Genomic DNA, 18,006 nt, shown 5'->3' with positions numbered 1-18,006 from the left:
AGGGTAAAATTGAGTTCCTCACATCCTGTATTTTGACTTCCAACTGATGCAAGAACTCAGCACAGAAAGACTAAACAGCAGAAAGTTTGTGGATGCAGCACAGAATCAAAATTAAAGCTCCCTGCTTAGCAGCTTTGTCATTAATTCCTTTCATCCTTGGACAGGGTGAAATCTGCTCCTCCAAGCTCAGCCCATCTCATCTACCAACACACTGAAACAAGAGCTGAATCAGCAGATGGCTAGTGCTTCTCAGAGGTAAGTGCTTCACACCTGTCTACACACACAGTGCAGCTCGTATGGGAGAAGGTGCATCTGACTAGGATCATTTTAACTGTTCAGCAGCACTCTATAAATCTATCAGACATTTAAAGCAACGTTATCACTCCTCACACAGCCATAAAAGTGTGCTCAAGTGAAAACACTGTAATAGAAAGCAGGCAGTTGTTGGTCTTGCCACACAACTCAAAATTTCCAGTTGTCTCAAACAGACATTATCCTTGCAAGTGCAAAACTACCGAGCAAAAAAATCTATATTGCAATACTGATACTAATTCAATGCAGAAATAAGAATAACAAAAGTGCTGATTATGCAATATTTATGTAATAGGTACCTATGTTAAAAGTACAAAAGTGAAACATATGTAGCTTTTTATTTTTAGAGTAAAAATTAGCTCAATACTTTCTTTCTTATGGAGAACTCAAAAATAAATAGAAAAATAATAGAAAAAGCTAAACCATACCACATCAACATTTTAAATGAAATTAAAAGAATTCAAAGATTCCACGAAATTGGGGGATATTCCATTAGACTCCTACTAGTTTAATTCCTATGCACTTCTTCGGCTTTTAGATTAAATCACACCATGTAAAAAAAAACAATAGCTGTGAACAGAACAAGCATGTATAATACAAACAATTATCGAAGGTAAGGTGTATATTCTCATCATACTGGCTCAGAAACAAGCATTAGCAGACAAGAAGTGAAGATGAATAATTTCGTTTCTGAACTATATGTGAGTAATTTTGTTAGTCAAGATCTGTTTGGTTATATTTACTGCACGCACACGAGATTGAAAACCATTACATTAATACACACAAATAAGAAAAGCTGTAATTGCAGCTGTCTGAGTAAACTTTCTGTGTTCCTTTGTGCTTATGCATTTTGATTTGAAGCAAGCGTATGCTCATTTCTTGCTCACCTGAATTTCAAGAATTAAGCTACTACTATCAAAGTCGCTTTCTGAGCACAATCATAGTTTAAAAAAGTATCTCGCATAGCTGGTTAGAGTTGGAAGGGACCTTAAAGCTCATTCAGCTCCACTCCCCTGTCATGGGCAGGGGCACTTACTAGACCAGGTTGTTCAAAGCCCCTGAACACTGCCGGGATGGGGCATCCAAAGCTCCTATCAGCAACCTGTTCCGGTGCCTCACCATCCTCATAGTGAAGTACTTCTTTCTAACGTCTAATCTGAATCTACGCTCTGTCAGTTTAAAGCCATTCCCTCTTGTTCTATACGTTGCACAGGGCATTTTAGGGCTGACAGAAGGTTTACTCGGTACAGCGGCTACTTCTCTGCCTGTTTGCATACCTCACTCCCAGGCAGGACGGCTGATGAGCTGTCTGAAGCCCGGAGTGCCTGTCCCCCATCCCTAGCCCGCCAGTGCCGGCTGGCCCTGCACGAAGAGCCTAGGTAAGGCTGGAACTCCTTCCGAACGTGCCCCTCGCCCTTTCTGCTGGCCAGAACCAGAGACGCCTCTGCTCTAACTCGTGCTTGCAGCCTCGCCGTGTGCAGCCGGGGTGCCGGAGGGCCGGGCCGGGGAGGGGCTGGGCAGCCATCCGCGGGGTTGCCGGCAGCCCCAGACCGGCACGGGGAGCTACCGCCGGCCGCCGAGGGACCCGTGACCGCACGGAAGGGAGTCGGGCCCCCGCACCGCTGGCCCCGCGGTCCCTTGCCCTTGCCCTCCTCAGGCAACAGGGAACCGGCTCCCCGGTGCCCAGCCCGGCGCCCGCCGCTCCAGCGCTGCGGCGAAGTCAGGGTAAGGAAAGGACTCAAACCTGTCTCTGAGCTCCACGGGCTGTAGCGCCGCTCGACCTGCTGAGGGAGCCGGGGGAGGAAAGGCAGCCTGCAACCTGCGGCTCGGGTACGCACCGCCGATCTGCATTCCGTGCCCCGAGCACTGCGCTGTCGGAGGACAAGCCGGCTCTGCGAGACAGACACTGCAAGTGCCAAGAACTTAACCCCACCCCAGATAATTTGGTTTTTACTCTACCCGTACTGTAATTGCTAGTAAATCTGAGTATGTGTGGATGAAAGCTTTTGATGGGTAAGTGGCCGGTCACAACTCCCAAAGGCATGCTGCAAAGTTTAAGAAAAGCTTATTATCGTTGGACATTAAGCAAAGCGGGACCCAACACAAAAGATAATGACTGTCACCATTTCTCTGTGCTAGGATAAACGTGGTACCTATTAACAGAGGACACCTGGAGATTAAGTGATCCAACACGTCTCATCCACCTCCAGCTGCCATGATCCTGGATCACAGAACAATACAATACATCAATTCCTCACAATGACAGGTACTTATTTAAAAAAGATACATATTTTTTCTCCCTGCGGACTCAACTTATTTCAGTGATTGATTTTGAGACTAGTACTACGTCATACTCTAACCTACTGGTTCTGCTGCTTATCTAAGCAGGTGAGATGAAGTATGCAAAATTTTCCTGACCTCCTGAAATCATAGGGAGCTTTGCTGAAATGAGTAAAACTTTACCTTGTATATACCACTGTGTAAAAATAAATAAACAGAATTTGAGCCAATGGCAGTAGGTGGGTCATAAATAGCTAACAATTTCCAGTGGACAAATTCAATGCATTAAACTCATTTAATCGTGAGATTGGAAACTCATTCTCTTACTCCAAAAATCAATGCACAGCCGTTGTACTCTTTATTGCATTACAGAGCACCTCAGCTTACTGTTCTTAATGGGAAATGGTGACAAATTGGTTGGGGGGAGAGCAGAGGATTGCTGCTGAGAGCATTAAAGACTTTGGAATGGAAAGGACAAGTTAAATAGGCTGTTGAGCTTGCATGAAATGTTAACTTTTAAGATACTTATGTCAGTAAAACCACCGGCCATACAAACATTTGTATTGTTGATAGTGCACCTGCATGAAGTGAACCATTAATTTCTATTATGTTCATGGGCATTAAACTAAAGCATTTTTTCTGCATCTGGCCTTCTAAGCTGTAATAAAACAGCAATCTGACTGAAGACACACTCAAGCATGCCCTAAATAGTAAGAAGTTAAGTAAGACTAAGAGGAACAAACACACATTTTCCATGCTCAGGACTGCATCTGTTAATGCATTTCCTCATACTATGCATTCTTATAAAAGAAAACTAAATGACCAGTAATAGTACAGACTTTTCTTTGCATTAATATTAACCCATACCAAATAGGTACTCGTTTCATGTTCCTCAAGACAAGTCTTGTACTGATACTGTTGTACCAATAGCCTGATTAAATGCTGAAACCTATTCAGCCTACCTGCCAGTTGCAAGGACAGCAAAGTGCCTGTTGCTCAGGTATAGCCATGAGCAGGGTGGTTGCTCCACGGTGCTGGGAGACATGAGTGATTATATGACTCATGGGGAAGCAGCCAGCCAGTTCCTGCAGAGAGCAAAGGCAATACACCTGGAGCAAAGCTGCAAAAAATAAGTTGGCTCCTATGATTGTACCAAATGCAGGAAAATGAGAGAGGATCACGTAAAGGCCTTTGAGGCACTACGTCCAGGTTAATTTTCTAGAACAAGGTATTTACAGAGGTGTTCTGTAGCTGACGGACATTTCATATCACTTACAGGAACATGGCAACCATGAAAAAGATCAGTAATACACATAGTTACAGCTCACTTCCTATATATTTATAGATCTAATCAATAAGCTAAACTGTAGAAAATTACTTTTGAATTCTTAATCAAGACGATTACTAGTGTTGACTGATTGTTTTGTCCTTGTATTGATTTTACTTATACCATTATATAGAGGTGGTTAACTGCAAAGTATCTACCAAAGAGAGGCAGATAAAAAGGAAAAAAGAATAAAGCATAACCACCGTTACCTCTACCTAAAAGCAGAGAAGAAAAAGTCAGTAGCAACTGTGAGAGAACAGCAGGTCACTTTGCTGCTTCAGTTTCAGGGGAGATCCTGAGAAATGGCAGTACGTCAGAACCCAGCTGATGGTAAACTGCCTCACATGGCTGCAGTGAGTAGTAGTTCTGCAGTTTGGGCTCAGGCAGACGAATATTCTGGTAAAACCAGTTCTCAGTTGAGACCTAATCATGTCTCAATGCACCAGTACCAGTTTAGTGGTAGGCCAAGACAGGCTGCATATAAAGTACAGTGCAGAAGTGGCTTTTCCAGACTTTTACTCTAGCATATTCAGCAAACATGAGAAAACAACAAACTGAACCCACTATCAATCATTTTTCCTTGGTCTAGGGAGAAATTTTCACAACAGCATTCCTCATATTCATATTAAATGCATTTATTAAGTTTTATTAGTGTGAAAAAAATCCCAAACCCCAAATTATACAAGATTTGGTTTTATCTGAAGTAATCAAGATTCAGGAAACTGTGTTTAATGGATACTTAAGTTTGATGTTACAGATCAGGAAACACATGCATCCTTAGAAAACAACACAGAACTTGGCTTTGTTCCTTGTGACAGGATCTAGTTTCAATTCAACATAGATTAGTAGTTGAAAGAATAAAACAACAAAAATAATGGTGACTTTTGTGTTAGGTGCTCCTGTGTTTTCTTTTTCTTCTGTTATAAAAGCTCTAGCGCTTCTGCCACGATAAGGTAAACGCTTATGCTAATACAAAATAAGAGCCTAAACAGCTCTTCGGGTTTAGTCTCATGTTGTGTGTCGTGTGTGTCCCCCCCCCATCTAGAGCCTTCTACACTACAGCCATTGCCTGCAAATCAGAACAGTTTCTTACCTCTGTTGATGTCATACATCTTCAAGCGTTGCATCATGCTATAACCAAAGACAAATATGTGCACATGAACAGAATGTTTCACTTAAAAATCATTTTGGAATTTAAATCAAATAAATATTTCGGTTTTAATATTCCTGTCTATCCCCAAAACATACGTAACTTTGATCGTCCTATGCTTTATATACTTCTATGTTTGAACAGAACAAGCAGTTGCTGTTGCTGGAGGTATAATAGGAGGGATCCTCTTATTTGTTCTCATCGGAATAACTGCATACCTGCTCTGGAAGAAATTTTGCTGGTTCCATTCTTATGAAAAGCTCACCGGTGCTGTCAAAACGACAAATGCAAATGCTGTTTTTCAGGATCAGTCTGAAATTCAGCTAAAAAGCACAAGGTATATATTTTTGGTTTTTAAAGCATACACTAATGGTACTTTATTTAAACTTGTAAAATCTCAAATGAGGGGGTCATCTAAATATATTAATGTTCATAAGTAAATGAGACCCCCTAAATTGTATAAAAACATCAGTCATGTTCTGTTTTGTTCCTGAAGGAAAACAGTACTTTCTTTATCTACAAATGCAATTATTATTTCTGATTTATGTAAGAGAGAACAGATTCAAGTGTAACTGGTGCATGGATAACTTTATCTGTTACCTAGACAGATTCATCCTATGTTCCATTCTTTCCTGCTGGTCTCATAACGAAGCATCTGAGAGCTAAACAATAGCACTTTGGTTCAGAAAGGAGACTCTCCTAGAAAGTTAGTTAGTGCAGAGCTTTGGGGCTCTAAAGCAGGCAGCTGCATTTAATTCATCCTTTCCTTTGAAAGATCAATTCTAAAGAACTATTAAAGGAAAAAGTGAGGGATCTGTCTGAAGAATTAAGATCAGATGGACCTTTAGGCATTATACAATTATTTGCAAAACAATATCTTTTCTACCTGTACATCTCCATATAACTCTTACAAGATTATGAAATAAGAACAGGAAACTTATTTTTGTTACCAAGTTTGGTTTCCAAGCAGAAGTCAGTAGCTGTTGTTGTCTTGAGCAGATCCAGAAGCGTTCCATTTATCATTCCACCAACACTGCAAGAGCGAGACTGGATTAATCTGATGAACGAAGAACATGTTCAGGAAGACAGTGACCCCTACATGATTCCTCAGTCTGGGCCCCGGTCATCATTTCATTCTTTGGGTATGGCATTGCAAAACCAGGACTCTTTTTAGTGGTACTCTTTTAAAGAGTAACTTTATTACTGTGAAACATGCTTACTGGGTGCATACCAGACACCATTAGACAGTATAAGCCCTAAACACTTGTACGCATATATATTTTTTTATGCATGTAGAAATTGGGCCAGAGTAAAGCCATTCTGGCTACATCCCACAGCCATGTGCTGTGGGACCTTGTGCATATGACAGACAAAGCAATCTCTCCTGTGTTTTGTAAAGGCATGAGTGTAGCTCTCAGAAGGTGCCTAACTGTTGTCCCCAGAAATAGTAGTGACCAGTTGCAGACTGCAAAAAACTATCAAGGTACAGTCACACGAATAGAAAAAAGAAATGTGTCGCAGCCTACAATTATTCCTCCAGATTTGAGGGAAAAGGGATTAAAATACCAGGTTTATGGAAAATTTGGTTGTTAATATAGAGATTAATGTGATTTCCCCAAATACAGCAGTGGCTACAAAAACGCCTACTATGGTCTTGAGACTAATCTGAGTGTTCTTGGTTTTTATTTCTTGAAGCTGGAGCTTACGTTGTAGGGACCATTAACCCAGAGCTGTACAAATTTCCTGAAGACAAAAGTGAGACAGATTTTCCTGAAGGCAACATTGGCCGCCTCTGGTTCTCCATAGAATATGAGCAAGAGTCAGAAAGACTCCTCGTCTCCTTGATCAAAGTCAGAAAACTGCAGCCTCCTGCTGCTGATTCCTGTAGTCCATTTGTGAAAATCTACTTGCTGCCTGATGAAAGAAGCTACTTGCAATCCAAAATGAAACGCAAAACTCTTAACCCGCAGTTTGATGAAAACTTTGTTTTTCAGGTACTTTTCCTTTTGATGAAGCAGATTTTTGTTTGCAAATATTGACTTGTCTTAAGTACATGTTTTGTGAAAATTAAATTTCTACAAACTTCTACCAAGCTACCAGTCATTCCCACTGGAGATAAGAGTTATTACTGGGGCTTCTGGAGATTCTGGGCTACTGAAGCCTGTGGCTCCAGCAAAGATCTTGCTTGTTGAAGATTCCAGAACTTGCTCTGGGAATGATGAAAGCTCTAGTCTGAACTATGCCCAAGTAGTTCAGCTGAGCAGCTCTAAAAGTCCAGAACCAACCAATACTGAACTAATGATTCCATGGCTTTTAGTTTCTATGCTGTAGAAGTAGGCTAGAAACTAGAACTCATGAGCTATCTGGTATGCTATTTCTATGGCACTATAAAGCTAGGAGCTTGGCTCCCTAAGCTAAGAGGCTTTCACAGCAGGTGTCACAAGACAAAAGCTTTAAAACAAAAACAGTTTGTGTTTCAGACCAACTGAAAAATGAGTGTTTACAGATTTCTAGACATTTGCATCTGGAAGCAAATGCTTTGTATAACACTAGATATCCATAAGTTAAAAAAACACCAGTTAATTGCACATTTTTCAAGATAACTCATTCTATGTTAGCTTGTATCCTTAGACTTAGCATAGCTAAAACTTTAGGGAAATTAAGAAAGTTCAAATAATCAAAGGACTTCAAATAATCAAAGGAAATCTCCACCTACCTTTAACTCACTTTGAAAAATTCTTCCTCTGAAGTCATGCTAAAGTGTCGGATGTTTTATAATTATTAATATAGTCTTCCTTTTCCCATATAGGTTTCCAGTAAAATGTTGTTCTATCGAACTCTGAAGTTTTTGGTTTATCATGTTGATAAGCAGAAGAAACATCATCTCCTAGGCCAAGTTATCTTCCCACTGAAAAATGAACTATTAACCAATGACAACAAGCTAATCATATGGAGAGATCTGGAGAAAGAAAACTTGGAGGTATGTGATAGCAGGCTGCTTGGCACTGTGGAACTTCTGCCATCTTACAAGTACTAGAGAGGTACAGCTGAAGTACTTGATACAACATATATCTACATCAAATGCAGAAGTATTTGATAAACATTTGGAATCAAGATTCCAACCTGCAGATCCATAGCTGTTGCACAGGGATTATCCAACTGCCCAGAAACAGTCACAGAAGCTAGGAAATAGTTAAGAACACACTTCTTGTTATTTGCTTCTGTTCTGAATTTGTGAGAGCAGGAAAAAGGCAGCAAAGGCACAGAAACAAGCATCACCTGGAAGAGATAGTAGTTCAGAGGTTCCAGAAAGCTGATTAAGTGGTTCTATCCAATGTCACAACAGAATAAAGCCATTACAATTTATTACTCATGTGAATTGAGCCCTTAGTGTGGCAGAAACCGCTAGTAGAAAGGACAACTTCCCCCCTTCCCCATTTGTCTGTGTGAAGAGAAAGTTTGAGATATATTTGACAAGTGTTGTTCTGCTTCCAAAGCCTCCTTCAGAGTATGGTGATATCCAGTTCTCCCTCAGCTACAATGACTACCTAGGCCGTCTCACTGTAGTGGTTCTGAGGGCAAGGGGATTAAAGCTCCATGAGGAGAGCCATTCTATCAGTAAGTGCGATTTCCTCTCTGCTATCAGCTCCAGAATTCCTGTTTTAATTTGCTCCTTCCTCATCTGTCCACCCAGGCTTGCACTGAGTGATTCTGAAAACAAAAAATAAACATGAGTGATTTAATTTGTGTGGAAATAACCCATGCTTTATTACTGGGGTAATTACATTTTGATAGCTTGGTTCTGCTACATTTTGATTTTGTTTCATAATAAGTGGTTTGTCTCATGTCATCAGAAGCATTTTTTTTCTCCTGCTTTAATACAGTGAGCAACTACCCTACTACAGAGAAGGCAGCATTTCAGGGGATGCTGACTTTAACTGAGTTGCTTCAAGGCAAAAGCCCAGAGGTAACAGCTGCAGGACAACCACTTACACTGAACAGCTGTCCTGGGTAGAACTGAACTGGGAAAAAAAAATAAAATCCATTTTAGGACAGCCTGTCCATTGTCCAAAGGACCATAGCATGGACTCACAATTTTTCTTCTTCACTGCAGTGGGCATTTTCCTGGTATACCATGCTCACATGTCCCTGGCCTCAGAGTAATAATCACAGTAGCAGTATGGAATCTCTTACTGCTTCACTGGAAAAGAACAAATCTTTAGCAATCAATTAAAATTAATTTTCTACATGCTTGTCACTAAATTTTGTAGAAGGGCAGAGAAGAATAGAAGATTTCAGGCTGCTTTAGATCTCATTGCCAGAGACCCACTGAATAAGACCACAACGTAATACAGGTCCCCTTCAGGAAGCAAAGCATTTTTTTGTTGTTGGTCTTGCTCTTGTTCCCACACTCACGTACCAATTTTTGTAGTATTTCCTAGAAGAAAGAGCAGAGATCATTGATCTCTTCCTCATTTTCTTCCTCAAATTTTCTACCAAACCCCTTACCGCAGGGCTAGAAATTATTAGTAAAACCTTTTGTCTAAGGTTTCTTCTTTGACCAGGAGACTCTACTCCCCTGAAATTTATCCAGTCCAAACACAGTCTGGAGCTCTGTGATGTGGCTCCTCCCTCACAGCCTCCCTGTATGAATCAAACAATCATGGGATCAAATATATGAAATTGACTACTGACCAAACAAACTAAGCCTTCAGAAAAGTCCCCATCAGATGAAGGGAAGGACCAGGAATATTAAGGTCAAGGACGCAGGGTAAAAACACGACTGCTCCTTTCAACAGACCTTAAATTGGAAAATACACTGCAAAACTGGCCCCTAAGTACTTTGCGTACTCCTGCTTAATGTTCTGCATTGCCGTGCTGCCATATATGTTTTGCAAATCAGTCATGATCTAATTTTATACTTAATATTGACACCTGAAAGCAAGAAATTTCTTAAGCCTTCTCCCAGCTGCCTCTGATCTATGTTCCTCTTGAATATCTTTTTCTCCAAGGTGTGCATGTCAAAGTCTCGCTAATGAACCATAATAAATTCATCAAAAGTAAAAAGACAGCAGCTGTTCTGGGATCTCCCAATCCAGTGTATAATGAAACCTTCAGTTTCAAGGCAGATCAGACAGAGCTGGATACAGCAAGCCTAAATCTATCTGTGCTCCAGAGTATCAAGGGTGAAAGTAAGCAATATAAATTATTACAGTTAAGATAACATAAATCTCTTAAATACGGCAGAGATACTTAAACCTGGGAGGAATTCCTTTTCAGCAATAATCATAAAATGTACAAAGGTTTGGGGTATTACACAGGATATTTCTTCAAAGAGCAGAACAAAACTTATTATTTGCAGTAAGTGTACGCGTCTCTTTCAGAGGCTAAAGAAAAATTTAATGGAAGACAGGAATAAAATAACTGTAGGCTAGTCACTATCAATAGAAGGTGCTGTACTTTGGTTTCATTCTGGTATCCTATAAAAACAAGCTTTTGCAATTACGTTCTCTTTATGTGTATTTCCCAACCTTCAAAATTTTGAGGCTATTCACTGTTCCTAACCAAATTTGAAAGAAGAATAGGAATTTTAATTATCACAGCAGTTACTGTAGTAAGAAAGAAGAGAGATTACAAACATCCCCATTCCCTGAAAGAAAACCGGATGCTTGAAGTTGCCTCTTACTATGTCAGAGAATGCATGAAGAAGTTCTGCTTAGAGAAATGAATCATAATTTCCTATTTCCACTGTTCACAAGAAAGCATCTTCCCTGCAGTGCAGATATGATCTTAATAGTGAAGCATTAATACCCTCATTTGGATTCACGTACTTCTTAAAAAATTCCTTTAGGTGAATTTTTGGGCAGGTTCTTTGGCTTTGAGGATTGACAGAAGTAGTCTTCCACCATTTTCACTTGCAGACAGACTAACACTTCAGAAACATTCTCAAGTTCATGTAAAGGCAGGCTTTAATTATTTTTCTCCCTCCACAGCTGACAAGTTCAGGCATGAGGGGGGGCAGTGGCAACCCACATAATGCAACTCACAGCTGTCCCACTAAAACTATTCTTTCCCCAGCTCGAATATCATATGAGACCTGCTAAGGTTGCTAATGTCCAAAACAAACACTTCCACACTACACCTAAGGTAGAGGGGCTGGGCAGATACAGATCTGTGTGCTTTAAACTGATTCTAGTTTAGAGTGCAGGCAGTAGCGTAGGCCTGAATTGACCGAATACTCGCTTACTTGCAGTACTTTTTAATGCTGAATTTTGGCATGTAAAAACTACATAACTTGAAATCTAGAGTTAATTCCTTGACGAAAATTTTAGGTTAAAACGAACTTTCAGAACATGCATTAGAGAGATAAAAGTTAATTTTCTAATTCAGGTAAGGATTTTGAAGAAGCAACTACAGCTGTTAATCACAAACTGCTTTCTTTTTTTCCCAGAAACACATCTACTAGGACATGTAGTAGTTGGGCCTTTCATGTACACCCGTGGCAAAGAACTAGAACACTGGAATGAAATGATCAGCAAGCCCAAGGAGCTGGTTAAGCGATGGCATGCTCTTCGCCACAGCACGTAACAGCATGGATAATAAAACCCCCAACTAACCTTAACATGTAAAAGCTCTCACTGCTATCTTTCATAATCTAAAGGGAACAAAAATCTTTGACCATTTTACACTCTGAAGTAGACATGAATAAAATAAGTAAATTCCTTCCTTGCCCAAATGCAAATAGAAGACTTGGTCCCTAGTAAGCTGTAACTCTTATCTTTGCTCTCTCCAAAATATATTTCCAATTTAATTAATAAGTACCACAGTAAACAAATCAGACAAACATGATCTCACTGTATTAGTTATTTTGACTAATAAATTCTAATTCTTGATCATGAGTTCCATGGCCATCATCCATCATGTGGACAGACCTAAGAATTTTTAATGATGATAGCAGGCCTTACTGTTCACTGCATTGCACCACCAAGGACAGAGCAGCTTCACCAAAAGGGATGGAAGCCCAGTAAACATGCCAGAACACACAAAGCCCAAAAGATGTTGACTGATTACTAAGTGTACAATTTATTTAAAATAGCAGTATTATATTTAAAACATATCTTTGAATCTTTTGAATATAAGTGGTGGAAAGCACTGAATGTTTCTTCATCAAAAACTTAGATGCACCTGTTCACATTCCCCAGCACAGCATATTTTTTGCAGTAATTTGGTTTTCATGTTTTCAGCTGACCCCAGTGTATGACACTTTGTGTTGACTCTAAGGGAGAAGCATGAAAGAAGTTCTGAAGTCACAAATAACTGGAGGCTTGGAGGAGTATAGGAGCACCCTAAGAAAGTGACCTGACCTTATGTATTTCTCCCTAAACACATCTCTGCTGGAGACAGCACTGATTCCAAGAACCTTAGGTTTGACCTAGTATGACCACTCTAACTGAAAACTCAATTAGCTTAAGCCCCCAGGACACATCTGTTTTAGTGGTAGAGTTTTCTTTGTTAACTAAATTAGTGTTCTGCAAAATAATTCAGAGCAATTATTTTAATAAAGTAAGACATTCTTCTATTCTTGATTATTCTCTGGGGACCTGAACTCTGTACCTTTCACGCCATGCAGTCATAAACCAGATAGTCTATTGCAGCAAAGCATCTTGTACAGTTATGTTCCAAGGACGATAATCTCTGCAGCTGAAATAAAGCCAACTTGCTTTCAAACAGGATACAATAGTAATTCAATATATTTAAAATTCATGAGGCTTTTCTGGGGAGATGAGAACACTTTCCATTTTTATATTATTATCTAAAGGAAATATTATGAATGAGAATATATTTGAGAGGAATAATAAGATAACAGACTCCGTTTCACCTGATCCCTCGGTACTCACAGTCTGTCTGGTTAACTGCACCACTGAATAAGATGAGCCTAGACTCACTACATTTAATTGAATTTTGCAGAATGCTCAACTGTCATATGTGTCTTTCAAATGCGTAATGCCAGCAGCCCCAGCCCCAATGTGCCATTTTCTAATTTTCCTCCCACAAACTCACTGAAACCCCATCTTATAGGCTCAACACCATCCACATGTTCAACCTGGGAATGAAAACCACATACAAACTCTGTGATAATGCCACTACTATGATAAAGCATATTTACCAAATACATTATGTCCCTCTATTATTTAAATCTACTAATAAACATTGAAGATCTTAAAAGTACATTGTTAAAAATCTTTCACACAGGTTTACTAGTTTATGCAGGAGGATGTATGTAATTGTACAGTGTTTATTAATGTCAATACCTCTAAAGTGGGAAGTCATATGTCTATGTACACTACAGGCTGAGTAATAAAACAGTGCATTATACTAATGTGGTCTCTTTTCCTTGAGCTTCTTATATATTAAAGCACCAAAACTTCCAGCTTGTGCATTCGATAATTCCAGCTAAAATCATTAAGAAACATATTTAAATGCACTTACTAATGTGCTTGATTTTGCTTGAGGTCATTCAAGTGAAGTAAATGAGAAAGGTCCTTTTTGACTTTTCCTGAACACAAGAGTTACTCCAGTAAAGCAAGAAATGTTATTTAATAAGGGGTTATGTCACATAACAAAGCAACTTTTTCTATCTACTGCCTTTTAGAGATCACCCCCTTTATGTTGTCCTTGAGAGTTATATTGAGATGAAGGATGAAGAATGATACAAGACCTCTCAGTGCCAACAGTGCTTCTTTTCTTCTAAAATATTTTAATTTTTTACCCAGATATATAGCACAAATACCCCCATCCAAGAAACAGATACAAGATCATACAAAATGTGACACATTCCTCAATACTTCCCATTACTATTGACAAATACAGGAACTTCTAATCTTAAAATCAAATTATTACTGAATTATGATCAGAGAAAGGCATCCACATCTGAGAAAAATTCAGTCTCAATACTAGTGAATTTTACTGGAGAGGAAAGGAAACCAGATACTAAGTAAGAGTTTATTAAGATAAAAATATATTTATAAAATATACTTCATGACAATTTTAAGTATTACAGCAGCAGCATATGCATTTAGCAAATATTCCATACCAGTCCTTTTTTCTTTTTATAGGTTAAACCCCAAATCCTTTCTTGTATGTTTAAAGATATTTGCTTCCTTCAGTTAATTCAGTTTTCTTCTGTTTGCCATCTGTGTATTCTTATGGTCTCTGTTACTGCAGAGGTCAATCCTTCAAAGATCAGGATGAAAATTTAGCAGATGGAAATCTTTTTGCAAAGGATAGCTGTTTTCATCTAGTACAAAATGGCTCCTAATTTCCAACAAATAGGATGCTTCCGTATCTGCTAGCAGCAAATGGCACAGATCTGCTATTATTGTGCCATAGGTTATATCTGAAGAAGGCACTGCAAAAGACAGAAAAATCCAGCTTACTCTTTATTTTCACAATAGCACTTAACAGTCAAGTTCCACTTCCATGAAAGCTACACTGAATTACTGGAAGTGTCAATATTCAAACATAAAATTAGCTTTTGTTTTTAATAATATTTTAAAACCAATGTGCTAATACTGTTTCTCATTAACTAACACCTGTGAATCATGTAAAACACCTCTAAAGTCAAACAGGATGTATTAAGGGAAGTTTATCTGAAACATTGCTCAGCGATTTACATCATGAAAGCATGTCAGCTATTTCTCGAAACTGCTAAGAAAGTCTATTTTGCATATAAGGAATCCATGTAATTACTGAATACTTTGCTATATAAAGTACAATAAATGTTCATACCATCTGATACCTCAACTCTTAACTTCAGTAGCTGTCTGACAAACTCAAAAGTGTTCTGAGGTTTTGGTTGGTTTTTTTTTTTGTAAGTCTTCTACAGTATAAGCAAACATTATCCAGAACAATCTCATCCCACTCCTAAATTGTCAATAGTTAAAAATTTTACTTCCATTGTGAACTTTACTCCCTGTTTCTATCACAAATAATTTATGAAACAGTACCTACTAATCTCTTCAGCCAGTCTGCAGGAATATTCAGGAAAATTTTTTCCATCAACTCAGATACCACATGAACATAAATTTCATATCCTCCATCTTCTACTGTCATCAAAGCAGGTCTAAATCAGAAAACAAAAGACTTCAAAGTTAGCTGCTATGTTTTTTTTTTAAGCAAAGTTTCTGAAAGTAATACAAGGTAGTATTACCCTCCAACACAACATCAGGAACTAGAAAAACTAGAAAATCTCTACACACTCATGCCTGTCAAATCTGCAGAGCTGGAATGAGTTTGAGATTACACTGAACTTACTATTCAACGTTAAAATAACTTCAAAATCTATCAAGTAAGCCTTACTTTTAGACAACTGCAGAAAACAATGCTTTAGCAGTGGTCTTTTCCTGGAAGACAAGACAACTCCATTGTTATGAAATACGTGCTATGTCGTTTATGGCTTTGAACTTTATATAATTAAAGTATAAAATAAGTTATTCTATTGGGTTTTGCTGTGCTTCTGCAAGATGATGATACCTTAGCAGTCCTCTAGAGTGATGTTCAACAGGTAGTTTCTGCTTGCTTTCAAGCTTGAGCAATTTTACTAAGCCTAATCATTTCTAGAGCTGATGCTGCTTCTACCCAACATATGCTCTTTCAGTGCCCTGAGACTATTTAGAATTTGACCTGTAACATCTGCACCATCACAGCCCTCACACTTCAGAAAATCTGCACTGCTCTGACCAAAAGAGGATTCAATGCTTCTATCCTGACCATCTCACATAAGTAACTAAAATACTAAACATCAGGACATATCACAATAATATAAATCCTGGTTATAGCAACATTGGAACAGTACCAAAACAGTGTATGTTAAATAAACGAATAAAATAAGGCACAGTCATCTTCAATGCAGAACTTTTCAAAGGTAGATGTTCCCAAGAGGATATAAAATGTGCTCACTGCAGAGGTGGTAGAAATGAAGGAAGGACAGTCACTTCAAGAGACTAGCAGATCTGCACTGTCAAATATGGCAGTCAGTCAGTACTGCAGTACACTGACAACTAGAGAGTGTTATTAACAGACTAATTTAGGTATATTCTGCATCATGCTAACTAACAGCATTAACTGAAATGCCTGTGAGGCATGGAGGCAAATGACTGCAAATACACCACTTTCCCAGTAGGCAAAATCATTTGACTTGCCATACATTGATCTAAAAGCCACTGCTAAATTTCATAATTTCAGTGATTAAAAGAGGTAAGAGAACTCCATGTCTGATTATGTATGGGATTATTTCAAATCTGTTGGTCTAGACAGAAACCAAGGCCCAGACTACTGTAGTTATTAAAGACTGCTGGCTCCCTTCACGACAGAAAGCTTAAGAATACACTTACATGCTTATACACTACCCAAATAATTGTGGGCAATTGCTATTTTGTCTCTGAAGAAATGTATTTTGGTTTAGACAATTTATGCTGATGTACATGAAAATTACTGACTTCAAGAAATACTACACATTAACATTTTGGAAACAGTATAATTAACTTAAACATGTTTGCAGAGAAAGGTACTAACAGATGTTACAAAATGTAAAGCTTTCAAAACCATAGGCAAATGTGGTCTACAAATGTGATGTGTCACAAAACAAGTGATACAGTAGAAAAGATTAATTTTGCATTATTCCTGATTATTATATTCTGACTACCTGTTTCTCAGCTCATACTCTGTTCTCCAGGTCATCTAAGTCTTCTTTCAGATAATCTTATTTACTTCAACAGGAATTAACTGTCATGGTGAGAAAGAAATTTCAACAGTCTTCAAAACAGAGCCTAACACTTAGTTTTCTTTCACTAGTGCACAGAAAATGCCATTTTGTGATTAACTTTATTCCTTAAAAAACACTGTTTTTAACATGGTGAATTTAAATGATTGTAAACCAGTCAGAAACATATTTAAGCATATAGCTAAATTTCTCTAAAGGCATAAATAAACAATCTTTAGAGGCTACCAAGTAAATAGTCTTTAGTACCTTTATACTAAGCTGATCAAGCATGCCAGTGAAATGGGCTTTTCCACGAGTAGAGAAAGGTTAGACTAAATCCGTGCTTAGCACCAAGTACCTAGGAATCTCTCATCTCATCACTACCACTGTTAAAATGTTCAGCTTTTTAAAATACAAACACTTATTAGAATGGACTGAAAAAAATTATCTGAATGGAATGCCAATATCATACCAAATTCCTGGGAAAAGATGCCAGGAAGCAAAGTTTGGGCAAAAACAGATGTAAGAAACAAGGACCTATCTGTGATATCTGACATTTAAGAGGTGAGCTCTGAAATACACAGTATTTCTTCTTGTCTTAGTTTTCATGATTTTTTCTAGCTTAATATTCATACTGTCCTAGGAAAAACAAAAAGGAGAAGGAAATATTTACAACATTATATGACAACGCTTATGTAAAGTATATGTTTCTATTAACTTCTGCCTCATTATTACTGATACTGTTATTGTGTTCAACATTCTAGGTATCTAACTTTAAAAAAAAAAAAAGCTATGTAAGCATACACACATGCATCTATCTAAAGTTTGTGTCTCTGGCATCTGAAGGAAAAGATGAGTTTCAGTACAGTCACAGCTGATTAACGAAACTGTGCCCTTACATTTCAAAGGAAAAAGACAACAGGGGATGATTTCATTGACCTCCAGTATAGAAACCGGAGATATAAAGACTAAGTCTTCTAAATGCCCAGATCCTGTTGCAATACCTATTTTCCTATCACGGTGCCTATTTGTTAAGTGTTCACACTTTTAAAATAAGTGTTATAAGTTATTACATTCCCTGAATCACAAATAAGCAAATCAAATTATAGATTAATCTTTTGTTTCAAGAACTCTGCAGGGCTCAGTATTGTTCCTACATCAACTGATCTGTTTATT

The 18,006-nt window shown here is 38.3% G+C and overlaps 3 protein-coding genes across 16 annotated transcripts in view; 1 reads left to right on the top strand and 2 right to left on the bottom strand.

The window, feature by feature from the left end:
• The window catches only part of LOC133267419 (GRIN2-like protein), a 31,101-nt gene extending 25,708 nt beyond the window's left edge, over positions 1-5,393 (bottom strand). The window contains exons 1-3 of the mRNA XM_061449712.1: positions 5,288-5,393; positions 3,555-3,677; positions 2,057-2,204 (exon numbers count right to left, since the gene is read on the bottom strand). Of these exons, the coding sequence (XP_061305696.1) occupies positions 2,057-2,163 (107 nt within the window). The 5' untranslated portion in view covers positions 2,164-2,204; positions 3,555-3,677; positions 5,288-5,393. The remainder of the gene's footprint in view (positions 1-2,056; positions 2,205-3,554; positions 3,678-5,287) is intronic.
• On the top strand, positions 1,953-12,829 carry LOC133267456 (synaptotagmin-15-like). Of its 3 annotated transcripts, none has more exons than XM_061449743.1 (9): positions 1,953-2,037; positions 2,452-2,578; positions 5,214-5,406; positions 6,069-6,211; positions 6,765-7,063; positions 7,879-8,049; positions 8,567-8,687; positions 10,082-10,261; positions 11,521-12,829. In XM_061449743.1, the coding sequence occupies exons 2-9, from the start codon at positions 2,572-2,574 to the stop codon at positions 11,655-11,657; spliced, it is 1,251 nt and encodes a 416-aa protein (XP_061305727.1). In that variant the 5' UTR covers positions 1,953-2,037; positions 2,452-2,571; the 3' UTR covers positions 11,658-12,829. The 3 variants fall into 3 exon arrangements, with proteins under 3 accessions (XP_061305727.1, XP_061305715.1, XP_061305719.1); XM_061449731.1 differs by having other exon boundaries at positions 6,024-6,211; XM_061449735.1 differs by having other exon boundaries at positions 2,016-2,142; positions 6,024-6,211.
• Positions 12,830-14,058: 1,229 nt separating this feature from the next.
• The window catches only part of SHLD2 (shieldin complex subunit 2), a 33,183-nt gene continuing 29,235 nt past the window's right edge, over positions 14,059-18,006 (bottom strand). For 10 of the 12 annotated variants that reach the window (XM_061449659.1, XM_061449641.1, XM_061449678.1 and 7 more), the window contains 2 exons: positions 15,077-15,192; positions 14,059-14,478 (listed from right to left, as the gene is read on the bottom strand). In XM_061449659.1, coding sequence (XP_061305643.1) covers positions 14,306-14,478; positions 15,077-15,192 — 289 coding nt within the window. In that variant the 3' untranslated portion in view covers positions 14,059-14,305. Of the gene's footprint in view, positions 14,479-15,076; positions 15,193-16,773; positions 16,854-18,006 lie in introns of those variants that run through there. The other 2 variants (XM_061449711.1, XR_009742763.1) reach the window with 2 other exon arrangements.

The sequence above is a fragment of the Pezoporus flaviventris genome, unplaced genomic scaffold (genome assembly GCF_033815535.1).
Source record: "Pezoporus flaviventris isolate CSIRO_AGI_PZ_B2104156 unplaced genomic scaffold, CSIRO_AGI_Pfla_v1 ptg000001l, whole genome shotgun sequence".
Lineage (NCBI taxonomy): Eukaryota > Metazoa > Chordata > Aves > Psittaciformes > Psittacidae > Pezoporus > Pezoporus flaviventris.
This window is presented reverse-complemented; position numbering and strand designations above follow the sequence as displayed.

What these genes read in the sequence shown, in the direction of transcription:
- LOC133267456 (XM_061449731.1), top strand. An exon ending in ATGAAAACTTTGTTTTTCAG is followed by an intron (nt 7,064 to 7,878) that starts GTACTTTTCCTT and finishes TTTCCCATATAG; the next exon opens with GTTTCCAGTAAAATGTTGTT. An exon ending in TGAGGAGAGCCATTCTATCA is followed by an intron (nt 8,688 to 10,081) that starts GTAAGTGCGATT and finishes TTTTTCTCCAAG; the next exon opens with GTGTGCATGTCAAAGTCTCG.